Source organism: Suillus fuscotomentosus (assembly GCF_016647785.1).
Source record: "Suillus fuscotomentosus strain FC203 chromosome Unknown F5891scaffold_25, whole genome shotgun sequence".
Lineage (NCBI taxonomy): Eukaryota > Fungi > Basidiomycota > Agaricomycetes > Boletales > Suillaceae > Suillus > Suillus fuscotomentosus.
In genome coordinates, this window is record NW_024539537.1 from 224,971 (window position 1) to 237,693 (window position 12,723).

The 12,723-nt window shown below is 43.0% G+C and overlaps 2 protein-coding genes across 2 annotated transcripts; both read right to left on the minus strand.

The window, feature by feature from the left end:
* Positions 1–6,249: 6,249 nt before the first annotated feature.
* F5891DRAFT_979986 (uncharacterized protein) lies at positions 6,250–7,391 on the minus strand (the record flags this gene model as incomplete). The annotated part of the gene is made up of 4 exons (XM_041376952.1): positions 6,250–6,435; positions 6,595–6,635; positions 7,110–7,170; positions 7,332–7,391. 4 exons carry the CDS (start codon positions 7,389–7,391, stop codon positions 6,250–6,252), a joined length of 348 nt encoding a protein of 115 aa, XP_041226332.1.
* Positions 7,392–8,684: 1,293 nt separating this feature from the next.
* On the minus strand, positions 8,685–10,869 carry F5891DRAFT_979987 (uncharacterized protein; the record flags this gene model as incomplete). The annotated part of the gene is made up of 11 exons (XM_041376953.1): positions 8,685–8,800; positions 8,851–9,112; positions 9,164–9,349; positions 9,502–9,534; positions 9,671–9,797; positions 9,831–10,216; positions 10,266–10,355; positions 10,406–10,507; positions 10,559–10,582; positions 10,637–10,720; positions 10,771–10,869. 11 exons carry the CDS (start codon positions 10,867–10,869, stop codon positions 8,685–8,687), a joined length of 1,509 nt encoding a protein of 502 aa, XP_041226333.1.
* Between the last annotated feature and the right edge of the window lie 1,854 nt (positions 10,870–12,723).

The following is a 12,723-nucleotide window of genomic DNA, read 5'->3' on the forward strand; positions in this document are numbered from 1 at the left end:
CTCTTTCTTCATCATGTCAAACTCCTTGAGCAGCGACTTTGTCACCAGGTTAATGGTGTGCAAGAAACACCTTGTACAATTTGCCTTTCCAGGGAAGAAGGGAAGAGCCTCTGCAAGATTGTCCACCATCATGGTGTTGTTTGTGGCATCATTGCAGGTAACACAGAGCATCTGTGGACAATTGGTAAGTCTCCTTTCAGTGTCTGATTAAAAACTTACCTTTTCTGCTATCCCAAACTCTTTCAGGACCTTTTGAAATGTGTTTGCAAGCTCTTCGCCAGTGTGAGGACTACATCTCAATCAGCAAGCCAGTCGTGTGCATGGTAAGTACTTCAAACCTTTGGCACCTCAACTATATCTAATGGAAAACTTAGCAGTACGCCATTGTGCTCCAAGTGTACCAAAAAAGCAATGAACACCCTGTGGTTTGTTGCTGTCCAGCCGTCCATGGTGAAGTTTAGCTTGCCTGCATATTCCTGGTGCATTGTTAATTTTTTTCTGTCTTTAATTTGATGTTCATGAGCTTATCTTTGTCATCCTAGTGATATGTTCATGGGTGTGCACAAACATGACTCAAACATCTTGGGAGATTGTACTAGGTGAAGGTAAGTAATACTCTGGTCTTCCTGTTTTCATCAGGGACTGAAAACCCTGGTCTTTTATAATTTCAAATGGGTGCAGGCTTTCTGCCACCCATTTGACTATTTCTGCCCTAGTATTGACATCAGACAAGACTTCATGGACCACCAAGACTACTATACCTTGTTTTGGCATGAGTATGTTGACAATGAGAGTACATCACTTGGCCTTTCCTCTTCTGCTCAAATGATGCAGTAATTGATCTGTTGTAGAGACTTGTGCCTCTCATTGTGTGATATCGCAGTTTTCACTAGGGAGTACATTGCATGAACTTGCAGCATTACTCTGTGTGCTATCCGCAGCTATTCCTATATGAGGCACAGCTTTCCTGCCCAATGTGCACCATGTGCGCACACTTCCCGTGCTTCATGATGTATATGTGTGCGTGCTTTCCTGCGCTTGAGCACCCTATAGCGCCAGCCATCCAAACACATCCATCCACTGTCCGCCAAGTTCTCTAGTGCATATATTCTCTTATTTGCATATCATTCCACCTTTATTTTTATCATGGACCCTTACTTACATATATCTTCACATACCTTACTCAGTAGCGCTTTGGCTCCGCATGACAGCACTTAGGTGCCATATATAAGCTGCCAGCAGTACCTACTATTAGGGACCTTACCAACTTGGGAACTTTCCACCACTTTCTACCTAGCAGAACATAGTTGAAATCTATTTGTTTACACCTCGCATCTCTCATTTCTTGTGTCTAATCATCACTTAAGCAAACTCACTCTTACTCTCTCTCGTTTCTGCATACATGCACGTGCTTTCCCACGCTTCACGTGCGCATTCCTGCACCTTGCATGCACCTGCACTTTCTCACACTTCGCATTGGCCAACCAGTAGCGCCTTCAGCACCTACTACTAGATCCTTGCTGCACTCACTTCTCCTTTAGGGTCGAACACACTTGTCATCTAAGTATAGCAGACTAGGCAATGCGCGACCTTACAACATTTATAGATACAGTCTGGAGCCTTGTTCGTGCCTCGCTGTATTGTTGTTTCTACACCATTTCATAGGAACCCTCTGACTATCTTAGTATGTGCCTCATTCACATCCTTGGCATTATCAGCAGCCATGAGAACATCTTCACCCCAACATGCCCTCACATGCTTCTGCATATTCCCAGTACTTTGCACATCCTTTTTGTCGAGGTATTGATGAACAGTTACCTTGCAGCTTTTGCCAAAGCACTTAAACTCGTGTGTGTGCCATCCTTCGATGATGACAATGTGCGGCCTGGGATTGAAAAAAAGCATACAGCGATGAGATCCAATCTTTCATCAACCTCTCTGATATAATTAACACCAAAATTGATTTAGCTCACTTAGCTCATCCTCAGGGCTCTCCTCTTTATTGGTATTGGATGGCTCATCTTCATTGTCATTGTCAGCATTGTCAACACCATTGTTGCTGCTCTGGTCGGTGTCGCTGATCTCGATGGCATCTTCATACATTGCAGCCTCCTCTTCCTCTGTTCAGACGACACTTTTGCAGGATTGTGTGGGCTTAGTAGGGACATCTTCTGCAGGTGGAGATGGTGAGAGTGGTTCTGTGTCTCTATCTTTAGAGCTTCCACTGATTCGGTTGGGTTTTGCCTTCTTGGACTCACTAGTACTGGTCATGCTGCTCGCATCATTCTTCCATTTCTTGCTGGAACCCTCAAGGGCCACCTTGGCTTTATCTGTTTGCTCATGGATCCGAACATATTGGACTTGGGTGTGTGATTGGTAGTAGGGGTGACAGGCAATATGATAGCTATGTTTGTCTTTAGACTACAGATAAGGTTTGAGTTCCTGACAGCTGTACAGTAGTGAGCTCAGTATTTTCCTTTGTAGCAATCCAGCACAATTTCAGTTGCTAACCCACAGTGAGGGTATAGGTAAGGGTATGGGTGCCTCGAAAACCAACCCCCACCCATACCCCAGCAGGTACCCATACCCATGACCCATGCGGGTTACCCATACCTGTGCAGATCCCTATGCAGTTGCTCTTAGTTTTTCATAGCGAGAAAGAAATCAGATGAATTGCTAGCCAACGGAGTCTGATTTATACAAATGGTAAGAAATGAACATTTGGTGCTATTTGGGCTGAAAACCCAAAACATTGTTTTGACCCTGCGTAAAGGAGTTCCAAGGTGAGCCATGAGGGTGGGTGGGCCATAGCAGCTCATGGAACAAGAACTCTTATGAAATTCAATAGTCAAAAATGATGTGTCAAGTGTTTTTTGAAGGGATTCCAAGACTTGTGATGATCTAAACCGAGATGCACATTGCTGCTACAAAGGAGTGGTGGGCGGGTGCGACAAAATGAGAGTTGATGAGTAGAGAACTTGTGAGTAGTATGTAGTGGTACAAAGCAAGAAAGATGAAAAGTCCTAAAAAGCTGTGTTGCCACATAGACCCAATTCTACGATGGTTCTCATGCCTCGAACATCAGGGAATCAGCCTGAATCTGTTATGACTAGATGCATGTGACCAACAAAAAACATTATTATACATCTAGTTTTGGATTTATATATCTTTCTCGTGGTATCACATATATACAACATAAGATATGATTTTACAAGGGGGATATAATTTTGATATGTGTATTATAGGCCAACAGCAGTGTGACAATAGAGCCTTCCAACCATTATAATTGGCTAGCCTCAAAACAAATCATGATATCTTAAGCTTTAGAAATATATGATATTATCATATGTCCAACAGAAGATATGATTCTGCAAGGGAAATATAATTTTGATGTGTATATTATAGATTGACAGCTGTGTTATAACAGAACCTTCCAACCATTATAATTGGCTAACCTGCAAATGCATCATTATATGTTAAGCTTTAGAATTATCACATATCCAACAGAAGATATGATTTTGCAAGGGAGATATAATTTTGGTATGTGTATTATAGGCTGACAGCAGTGTGTCAACTGAACCTTCCAACCATTATAATTGGCTAGCCTCAAAACAAACCATGATATCTTAAGCTTTAGAAATATATGATATTATCACATGTCCGACAGAAGATATAATTTCACAAGGGAGACATAATTTTGATTTATGTATTATAGGCCGACAACAGTGTGACAACAGAACCTTCCAACCCTTATAATTGGCTGGCCTGAAAACTCATTATTATATGTTCAGCTTTGATATTATCATGCTGTCACATACATATGAAAGAAGATATGACCATGCGAAGGAGATATAATATTGACATGTATTTTAGATGGGACAACAGCGTGGCAATTGAACCTTCCATACATTACAACTGCTAGTAGCTGACCACAAAACAAATATCATTAGATGACCAGTGCAACTTAGATGCATATTCATTTTATTAGTAGTAGCACGACTGCAAGAAGAAGTGTTGCAGTGAGAACAGGGATGCCAGGGCTAAGTGATATTGCCAAAGTACCAAGGTCTCACTCTTTTCTGCATGATTCTGTGAGATTCTGTGAAACCAATGTGATTGATACAATGAAAAACAAGAAAACTGTGATGCACTGTCATGACCACGACCTGCTTGAATGTGCCAGAACACGGTCCAGTATCAGTGTCATATCCCATATATTCACGCTTCTCTTCTGGACTTCAGACCCTGAGATCCGGTCCGGTCCGATGCATAGATCCGCTTCTGATCCGATATCCGATAAGCTTCCTATTTCATTTCCTGTTCATTTAATATTAAACACAGCCTATTCAGTATTTCCTCTTCCCGGTGTTTCGGCTATACTTATTACCGGTATGATTACTGATCTGTTAACCTATGTTTCATTCCCGACTCGTGTTTGATAACCTTTGCACATGCTTTGTACATAGCCTCAGACCTTTGCTTACTTATCGTTTCGTTATCCTCTTAGTATATAAGCCCATGTATATGTCCTGTAGTACCTCAGTTCGAATATCATCTTAGTTTGTCTTCTTTCTGTCCTCTGGACTTGAGTCTTCAACTCTTGTCAAACCTCCGAGACTTTGGATCAATTCTGATAGTCTACGTTTCCGACTCTATCTTCGGATAGTCTATACTCTGTTCGTTTCTAGTCCAGATCCATCTGGATTAGTCTTATACGCGCTTCCGATATCCGGAAGTCATCCAGATATATCTACAAGACCTGTCCGGACCTTCGGACACATTATCATTAGTACTTTGAAATAAGGGACAGTACTTGAGAAAGGGGCACAGCATATGAGCTGAGGCCGAAGTCCTTCGGATCTGATCCTACAAGAGTACGACCTTAACAATTGGTAGTTGTAGGGCGTGGTGAGTGTAGTAGGTGTTCCCATGCATCTGGGGTAGAACTTGGCAGTGATGGCCGCTGGGGTTTGGGTGCGTCCTTCGGTAGGGTGTGCTCTGGTTATGGATGACCATGATTATGAAATGTAGATGACTTACCATAGTTCTTGCATATTTGCTGCAGGAAGAAACAACCACCTTTACATAGTCCCCAAGTAAATATGCGGTAAATTAGAGAGCAAAAGGGACATGCCTTGTCATATACCACGAGAGTAGGGAACCCTGGAGTCCCTTGTGTGTGCATAACTGTGCACAAAAGTCTGAATCCATACCAGTAGGCGAAAGCAGGCATCGTGATTGAATGCAATGCTCAATGGTTGCAGAAGCTAGGACCTCGGATGAGTAATGTTCAGCTAGAATGATGTCAGAAGTTGAAATAGACGAAGTCTTAATGTGGGCGAACCAACGATACCTTTCTTGAACAAATTGATTCATCGTGAACACCTGAGATTGTATCGGTCTCGTTTAGCCAGATGGAAGCTCGCTGACGATCTTCTCATCCTGTGACAGTCAGCAGCTAGCATGTACTTGGAGTAGTCTTGACAGCTCAGTGTCCATAAAAAAGCACACTCTTCATCATAAGGGGCTGCCAGAGCCATCAGATCATACATGGAAAGTTGCTAGAAAGTTAGGTAAAACTGGGCCTGTACTAGTAAAGTCTTGAATATTGCAAGTACCTCGACAGAAGCATGACTTAACCAATGCAATGACATCAAGAGCACGATCCTCAGAAATCTATCAATGTGGTCGAAAAGAGCTTTTATATTCGGTGCCCATGAGCTCTGCAAAGATAAACTTGTGAACATTATTCTCTTGCTTTAAGTGTGTTTTACCTCAGACAGAGCTGAAGTTGCCGGACTAAAACTGTCAAACAGAATAATTCATGTCGGGTTTACTTGACAATTTTCTGGAAATTGGATCAAAGGGAATCTATGTTTGATCGAGTTAAGACTGGTTAGACAAGCAAACAAGTGACTTACAGTTGATAACAGCTGTGAGCCTAGCCTCGTAATCTTTGTGACAAACAAGGTGTCGTGCGATTCATGCAGCCCAATCAAATCCATTGGTGTCGTCGAAAGAAGTGCAAAGTGACCTGGAGATGCGCTGAGTCCCATTAGAAAAGAAAAAGACGAAATTGACCTATGCAGTGCTGACTCAGAGAGTGGAAGCTATTGACGATGGTTGATATTTGTGAACTGGAACTGTCAGCGATCTAGTAGTGCTGAACCATGCATGAGTTTGCGTAAGAGTCGGATTGTGTTCCTTGAGGAAAAGTGTCACATCATATAGAGGAGAAATGGAATACTTTTAAACTCCCAGAATCAGGTCGGCCAACCCAGGGTGAGCATCAACAAGCCAAGTAACCCTCATCAGAATAGCAATCGCCGGGTGTAAAGCTTCTACAGAGAGAAGGCGGTCGACAAGCCCAGTGATTTGGTTAAGAGGTTTGGACTCAAAGACGCTCTTCTTGACTTCTGTGGGTTCTACACGAGGCTGTAGGGTTGAGTTAGAAAGAATAGGATGAAACTAGTGTGAGAGTTGCATGAAGTTGAAGTCCCTCTCACAGCATTTCACCCGGAAGGGCAAGACAGAATTGTGAAGTTACTATTTACAGACTCTACTAGTAACACTTTGCTATCTCCTTCAACGTACACTTGTCATCAAATCAGTAAATCTTATGGGGCCACAAAATGCTGTAAGTAATTTCAAATATCTCAGTATCATACTCAAATGAGATCAGCGGGCTTGTGGGGCTAATGGCTTGAAGATGAGGCTGACAGATGCTGTCAGTTTACAAAGAGTCATTGTTAGATCAAGGCTGGTAGTAGTGCGAAACAAACGGTATGTACTTCAGCTTTCGTGTTTGATTGCACTGATGTCCGTAATCTAGTGAAGGGGGGATTGGGGAAGATTGGAAGATGACAAGCGTGGAGTGGAAAGGGAGGGTCGTGACTGACAGCGGGGGGCGGAAGTATGCTCCCCTGTCAGGGAGGAAGGCTCAGGAGGCTTTGAGGAGATGGTGAAATGAGTTTCATAGATCGGCAAAGGAGGATCATGACAGATGGGTTTTGAAAGTATGGTTCCTCGCCAGTAGATATGCTCATGTATCAAAAATCACAAGAAAAGGGTAAACCAGGGCATGCAGGACACTTGAGCTTTGAACTGACCAATGTCCGTGATAGCAATGGCGGACCAGATGGTGTCTGGAATCAATTTTTTTGTGATTATCTAAATCGAAATTTAGGATAACTGATTGACTGTCATACGAGAACGATTCACCACTCATCTGGATGAAGACTACCTCAAGTGATCTATACCACTGTGCACTAGATTAACCACATTCTGCTCCAATCATCAGTATGCGGAGGAATGTCTTGAACAAAACTTACTGCTGACATGTCCAGATCAATGGCCTGCACTTTAGGACCTACTTTCTGTGGCCAGGACATGGACACCCACACCGGAAAAGTTGAGAACGGTTTCTTCCTGTGACCATGATTACAATGTGAGTGGACTTGTTAGTATCTAGTATTCTGTCCGATTCTTTTGATGCACCTATGTCATATGAGAGCACATAGGGGCTATTTACATGACTTCAAGGTATCGCTTGTTAAATACTCAAACATTTTCAAAATAAATTGTTGCAGGGAAAATGAGCGTGCATCCTGCCACAACCATTTTTGTCAAAACGTGCTTGTCAAATAAATAAAAAGAGGTAGAACAGGAGTAGTAGAAATAACATAGATCAAGTCCAAGCATACAACCAATTCATGTGAGGCACCGATACAACAGATGGTGGAACTGTGCCACCGACTTTGAAAGGGAAGGAGAAAGGCTACAAGTAGGTGGTAAAAGTATAAGTGAGTTTATTATAGGATGTCAGAGGTATTGGAAGGTGTGGATGGGGTCGAAAACCAATCATCAAACCGATCATCAGGTAAATGTGACTCAAAGGTCCCAGCCATTCCCAAAGATGTATCTACAGTTTTCTTAATGTGATAAAATTAGAACAAAAGTTGAGCGCTTACCGTCATCATCTGTGGCATCGAGCTCGGCGATACGTACAATCGTGTCGTACAACATGTCTACTTCAATCTGGGTGCTGAAGGTACAACAATTCAGATGGTGAGTCTGAACAATATTGGGTCTTGCAGAACCTAGCTGCTATTCGACCCTAAAGGGTTTCTGGACCAGGCTTAAGGCTCAGAGAAGAGGAAATATGATAGAAAAATGCTGAGTACTCAGACTCATACTGGTAACTGGTGAAAAGATAACTTGATTATGTAAGCTACAAAAGTGCCAACATAAGGTAAGGTAAAAACAGTCTCTACCAGCCCAGCCAGAAATGAATCCCTACAGCATGCTGCTTCTTCAAGTCTAGAATATGAAAAACAGACATGAGCATGGCTGGTGCCTTTGCCTCCCTTCATGTGAACCAGTTGCCTTTCATGGTAGGTAGGGGCTCATTGCTTTCTGCAAGAGATGCGCTCATGTATGAGCAATATATGACATTATCAACATCAACCCAGGCTTTCATCAAACGGGGCAGTGGGGAGGGGTTGTCATTGTGCTGTATAGTGTCAGATCACCAGATCCCCCATAATATTAGCACTCACCCTCAGGAGGTATTCATGAAGACAAGGAGAGTTAGGGGGCATTTGGCTGACGTCAAAACCAACTTCCGCAGTGTCTTGGATATTTGACTTAAGAAGCCATGCCTGGCATTTCTTGTATGATTTATCTTAAATATCATTTAAAGGCTGAAAGGGACGGAGATTGAGTGTATGAGAAGATGCCTCCGTAGACCCAATGGTGTTCACTGAAGCTAGTACCAAATTTGGGTGAAGACGCCCCAATGCTGGGAATACATTTAGTATCCAACATAAGCCTCTCAATGATGTGGCACACCTGGCTGATTTCTGGCATCCAACTCTTTGCAGAGGTTCACAATAGCTTTACTATATAATGATATTTCCATCTGAGCGTGATACATCATCTCCTCCATAACACAACACCCTCCTTGCTTAAGGAATTGTATACAACTATCCTCTTGCTGGAGCTGCATTTGCTTCACAACTTCTCCGAGGATTGTTTCAAGAAGAGACATAAGGTCATGGGAGTCGACCAATCCAAACAGCACAGAAGCTATGATAAAGATGGAGTCTGGAAGCTAGAAGTAAAGTCATGAGTGAAAAATATGAAAACATGTATGGATACTGACAATGTTGGGCCCATGTGTCCCCAGCCAAGATGCCAGGGCGTCCTTGGTGCGTTCAATCCCAAGAAAGACATTTGTTAAATGGCCTATGGGTGTAGAAGAAAAAGTTGAAATAATCTTCACCATGTCGAAAGTTGGTGGGTTGAAACATTTGCACAATTGTTGAACGACAACCTTATAATTATCTGCCTATGGACTTTTTAAAGTTTGAGCGCCATATCAGCCGGTGCTATTAATAGCGCGATGGTGGAAGGTGGTGGAAGATGGCAAGCAAGATAAGATATGTTAGCAAAATAATTAATAATTAAATTTATGTAGCTTTGTGCGGCTCAAGAGCTTACTAAACACTTGGGCAAACTGAATTTACTCCAGCGCTGTCAAACAGCGCATGCTGGGAAGACAGTGATATTTCAAATACAAGAGGTACAGTTAAGTGAGAGCGGGCACAAAAGATATCTCAAAAGACATTTACTTCTTCCTGGGGCATACAACCCGTGTAACATCTCGCACCTCAAGTGTATTGGCATGTTTGAGACTCTGGGAAAACAGAGTGGCGATCAAGTTAGCTTTCACATCAGCATCACTGGTGGTGATCTCATGAGGGTTCACAACAGAGTTCCCCATGCAAATTGCCACTCTAAAAAGGAGTCATAGGTAGGCCAGGACAAACCTCCACTTGGAGTATTCTATCATGATCTGCTTCAAGTTAACAGCAGGCTGCTGGGGAACAACTTGGCCACTGGTGTCATGCGCATCGTCGACAAGTGTCTGAGATGCAGCTGGGGTGGGATGAGGCGCAGAGTGGGCGATATAAGGGGCAGAGTGGGTGGGATAAGGTGCTCCATGGTGGGAGTAAGCACTGAAGCTACCATCCCCTTCTGATGCCATATTGACATCTGATAAAGGCAAACCATTAAAGAATGAATGGTCATTCACCAATACAGTTGAATGGACTTCCAACACATCGGGAATGCCATCAAAATTGAAGATGGGCATGTTGTACCCTAATGGATAATCCGCCCAATGAACAATGGTTCGAAAGTTTGCTAGATCAACCTGTGCAACCATCACCAGAGATAGAGCCAGAATTGCAAGGTAGACTTACAATGCCATCGTAAACGATGTGAATTTTTTTGTCTTGGCCCTGCCTGGTCCGCTTAGTGGGCAGATCCAATGATGCAAGGGAGATGTGCCTCTACAAGACCAATCAATAGGATGGTGAGGTGAAGTTCGGATTCGACTTACATCTATGGTGTAGAGTGGTACCTCAGTGCATTCTACCTCGAGTGCAGGAGCATGGATGTGTCCGGTCTCTAAATATGCGGAGAGTCTGATGTGCTGTTGTATCTTCAGAGCTAATCAATATATAAGGCTCATAAAAAAAATGAGCCCACGTACGTTCTCAAGACCCAGCGGAGAACACTGCAGGCCATAGTAGTGAGACAACAGGACATGCTCAAGAAAAGACATACTCACATACAATGGACACAACACTGGATGCTGGCCGACCGCAACATACCCAATGAAGTGCAAGGTGTCAATTACACCTGTGAGATTTCCCTGAAGAAACTGAGTTAGGAACAAGCAATTGGCAAGGCAGAAAGATGTACAAGTAGAGGCATCACGCAGGGGAAGGTCTCTTTGTACATGTAGCATTTGAAGTTGTAAAGGGCTTGGGTGTTCTGCAGTTGATACTCTGGTAAAGACATTGTTGGTCAATTTTCAAGATAAAAGATATAAGTTTATAAAGGCCTTTATTCGGCTTGATACTTACCAATCCGTTGCAATGTTATTACGTGCAGAGTGCAACATTATACCTTAAACAAGTGCCACTTTGTGCCATTCAAGTGCCATTGAGGAAGGATTATTAGGCTTTTGAGTTTATTACGTGCATCAACACGGTGGCAAAGCCTGTTCCTCAAGGTCATGGGCAACATTTAATTCTCGTAATCTACTTCTAGTTCGGTATCATACATTTGGCCAAATTGAGACAACAATGACTCGTTGCTGGAATTGAAGCATTCCTCAAAGGTTAGTCCGTCCCTGATACTATCAGCATCATCAGCATCTTCTTCATCAACATCTTCTTCATCAGCATCTTCATCATCGGCATCTTCTTCATCAGTATATTCGGCCTCGTCACCTGTGACGACTTCTTGTGGCTTGACCTGTGTGAAGCGAGAGTGAGAGTAAACATGGCCCACTCCAAGACCAAAGTGGAAGTGCATCAACATGTTGTGATCAACAAACCTAAAGTCATGAGCTCAGCTTTGGTTATTTATGAATTGTCCCCTTGACTCACTGGTTGATATAGTATTCATGCCAATCTTCCTTGTCTCCCACACACACGGACACCCCCAATCCATCATGATGTCTCTTGCCCCTGGCAAACACAGGAATGATATGACAACCCCTGAGGATATCTTCCAGATCGATAAAGTCAAATGAAGATTTGTCATCCATAGGCGGGAACCTGAGTTGATTGAGAGTAGAGGTGTCCCAAGAGGAGACCTGCTCTATGGGCTCATACCAGTGAACCCATAGGAACTCAACTCGTAGAGGAGTAAAATCGATCATACTGACTCCAACGTAGATTACATTAACATGATAAACACCCAACACTTTACTGTAGATGAACCTATGGCCTTCGAGTCCCATATCGTTGTCAGAGGAGAGAACCATCACATTACAGTGGGAAGTACGTGGATTGACGATGTCTTGAGCTCTACAAACATTGTATGTAGTATAATTGAATCGGGCGATGTTATGGTAATACAAACGATCATCCTTGATAATAATGGTGTTGGTGTCTTCAGATGAGATATCTGTGAGTTTGTGAATATGCTGTAATAAATGCTGCTTGAGCTTCAGAAGGAAATTCTGTATGGGGGTATTTGAAGGTGTTCTTGGGGTAAGTATGATTGGACTGACTTTGATCACTGGATCACCTTCATGGCTGTGCAGGTACGTTCCTACGTGTATAGGGTACTTTTGTGTCATGCTAATGTGGTGGTGAACATCTGGGCTTCTTGCCATTTTGGTGATTTCTACATGGGGGTGATGAACTATCTTGTCACCAATGTGGCGGATGCAAGCCTGACGGTGTTCGATGCAGGTCAGCTGTTTCACAAATGATTTACAATTCATGTGGCTATATCTAGCCTTGGGAGAGCGGTGTTCAAGTGCACCCTGGATATAAAGTCAGTACGTGAATTTTGGGACTGAGCATGATAGGACTGACAGGTTCAGGGCTGTACGAATCAGACATGCCATACAGATGAATGGTAGAAACATAGTCGCCTAAAGCATGGAATTTATAGGTCTGAAAGTTGAATACCTTATTGCGCTGTGTATGCTTGGGAGATATCGCTGGCTCCATTTGTTTGCCCTGCTGTCCTACTGCTCATTTTGCAGTTTGCTTTACATTGCATTGGGTGCGAGCCTCAGCCTCTTGACAAAGTTCTTGTGTATTGTATGCTGAGCAAACAGTGGCTTTAAAATTCCAAAACTGTTGGCCAACTGTGGAAGTAACTTGGTCCATAATGTTTAGTGTCAGGTCGGAG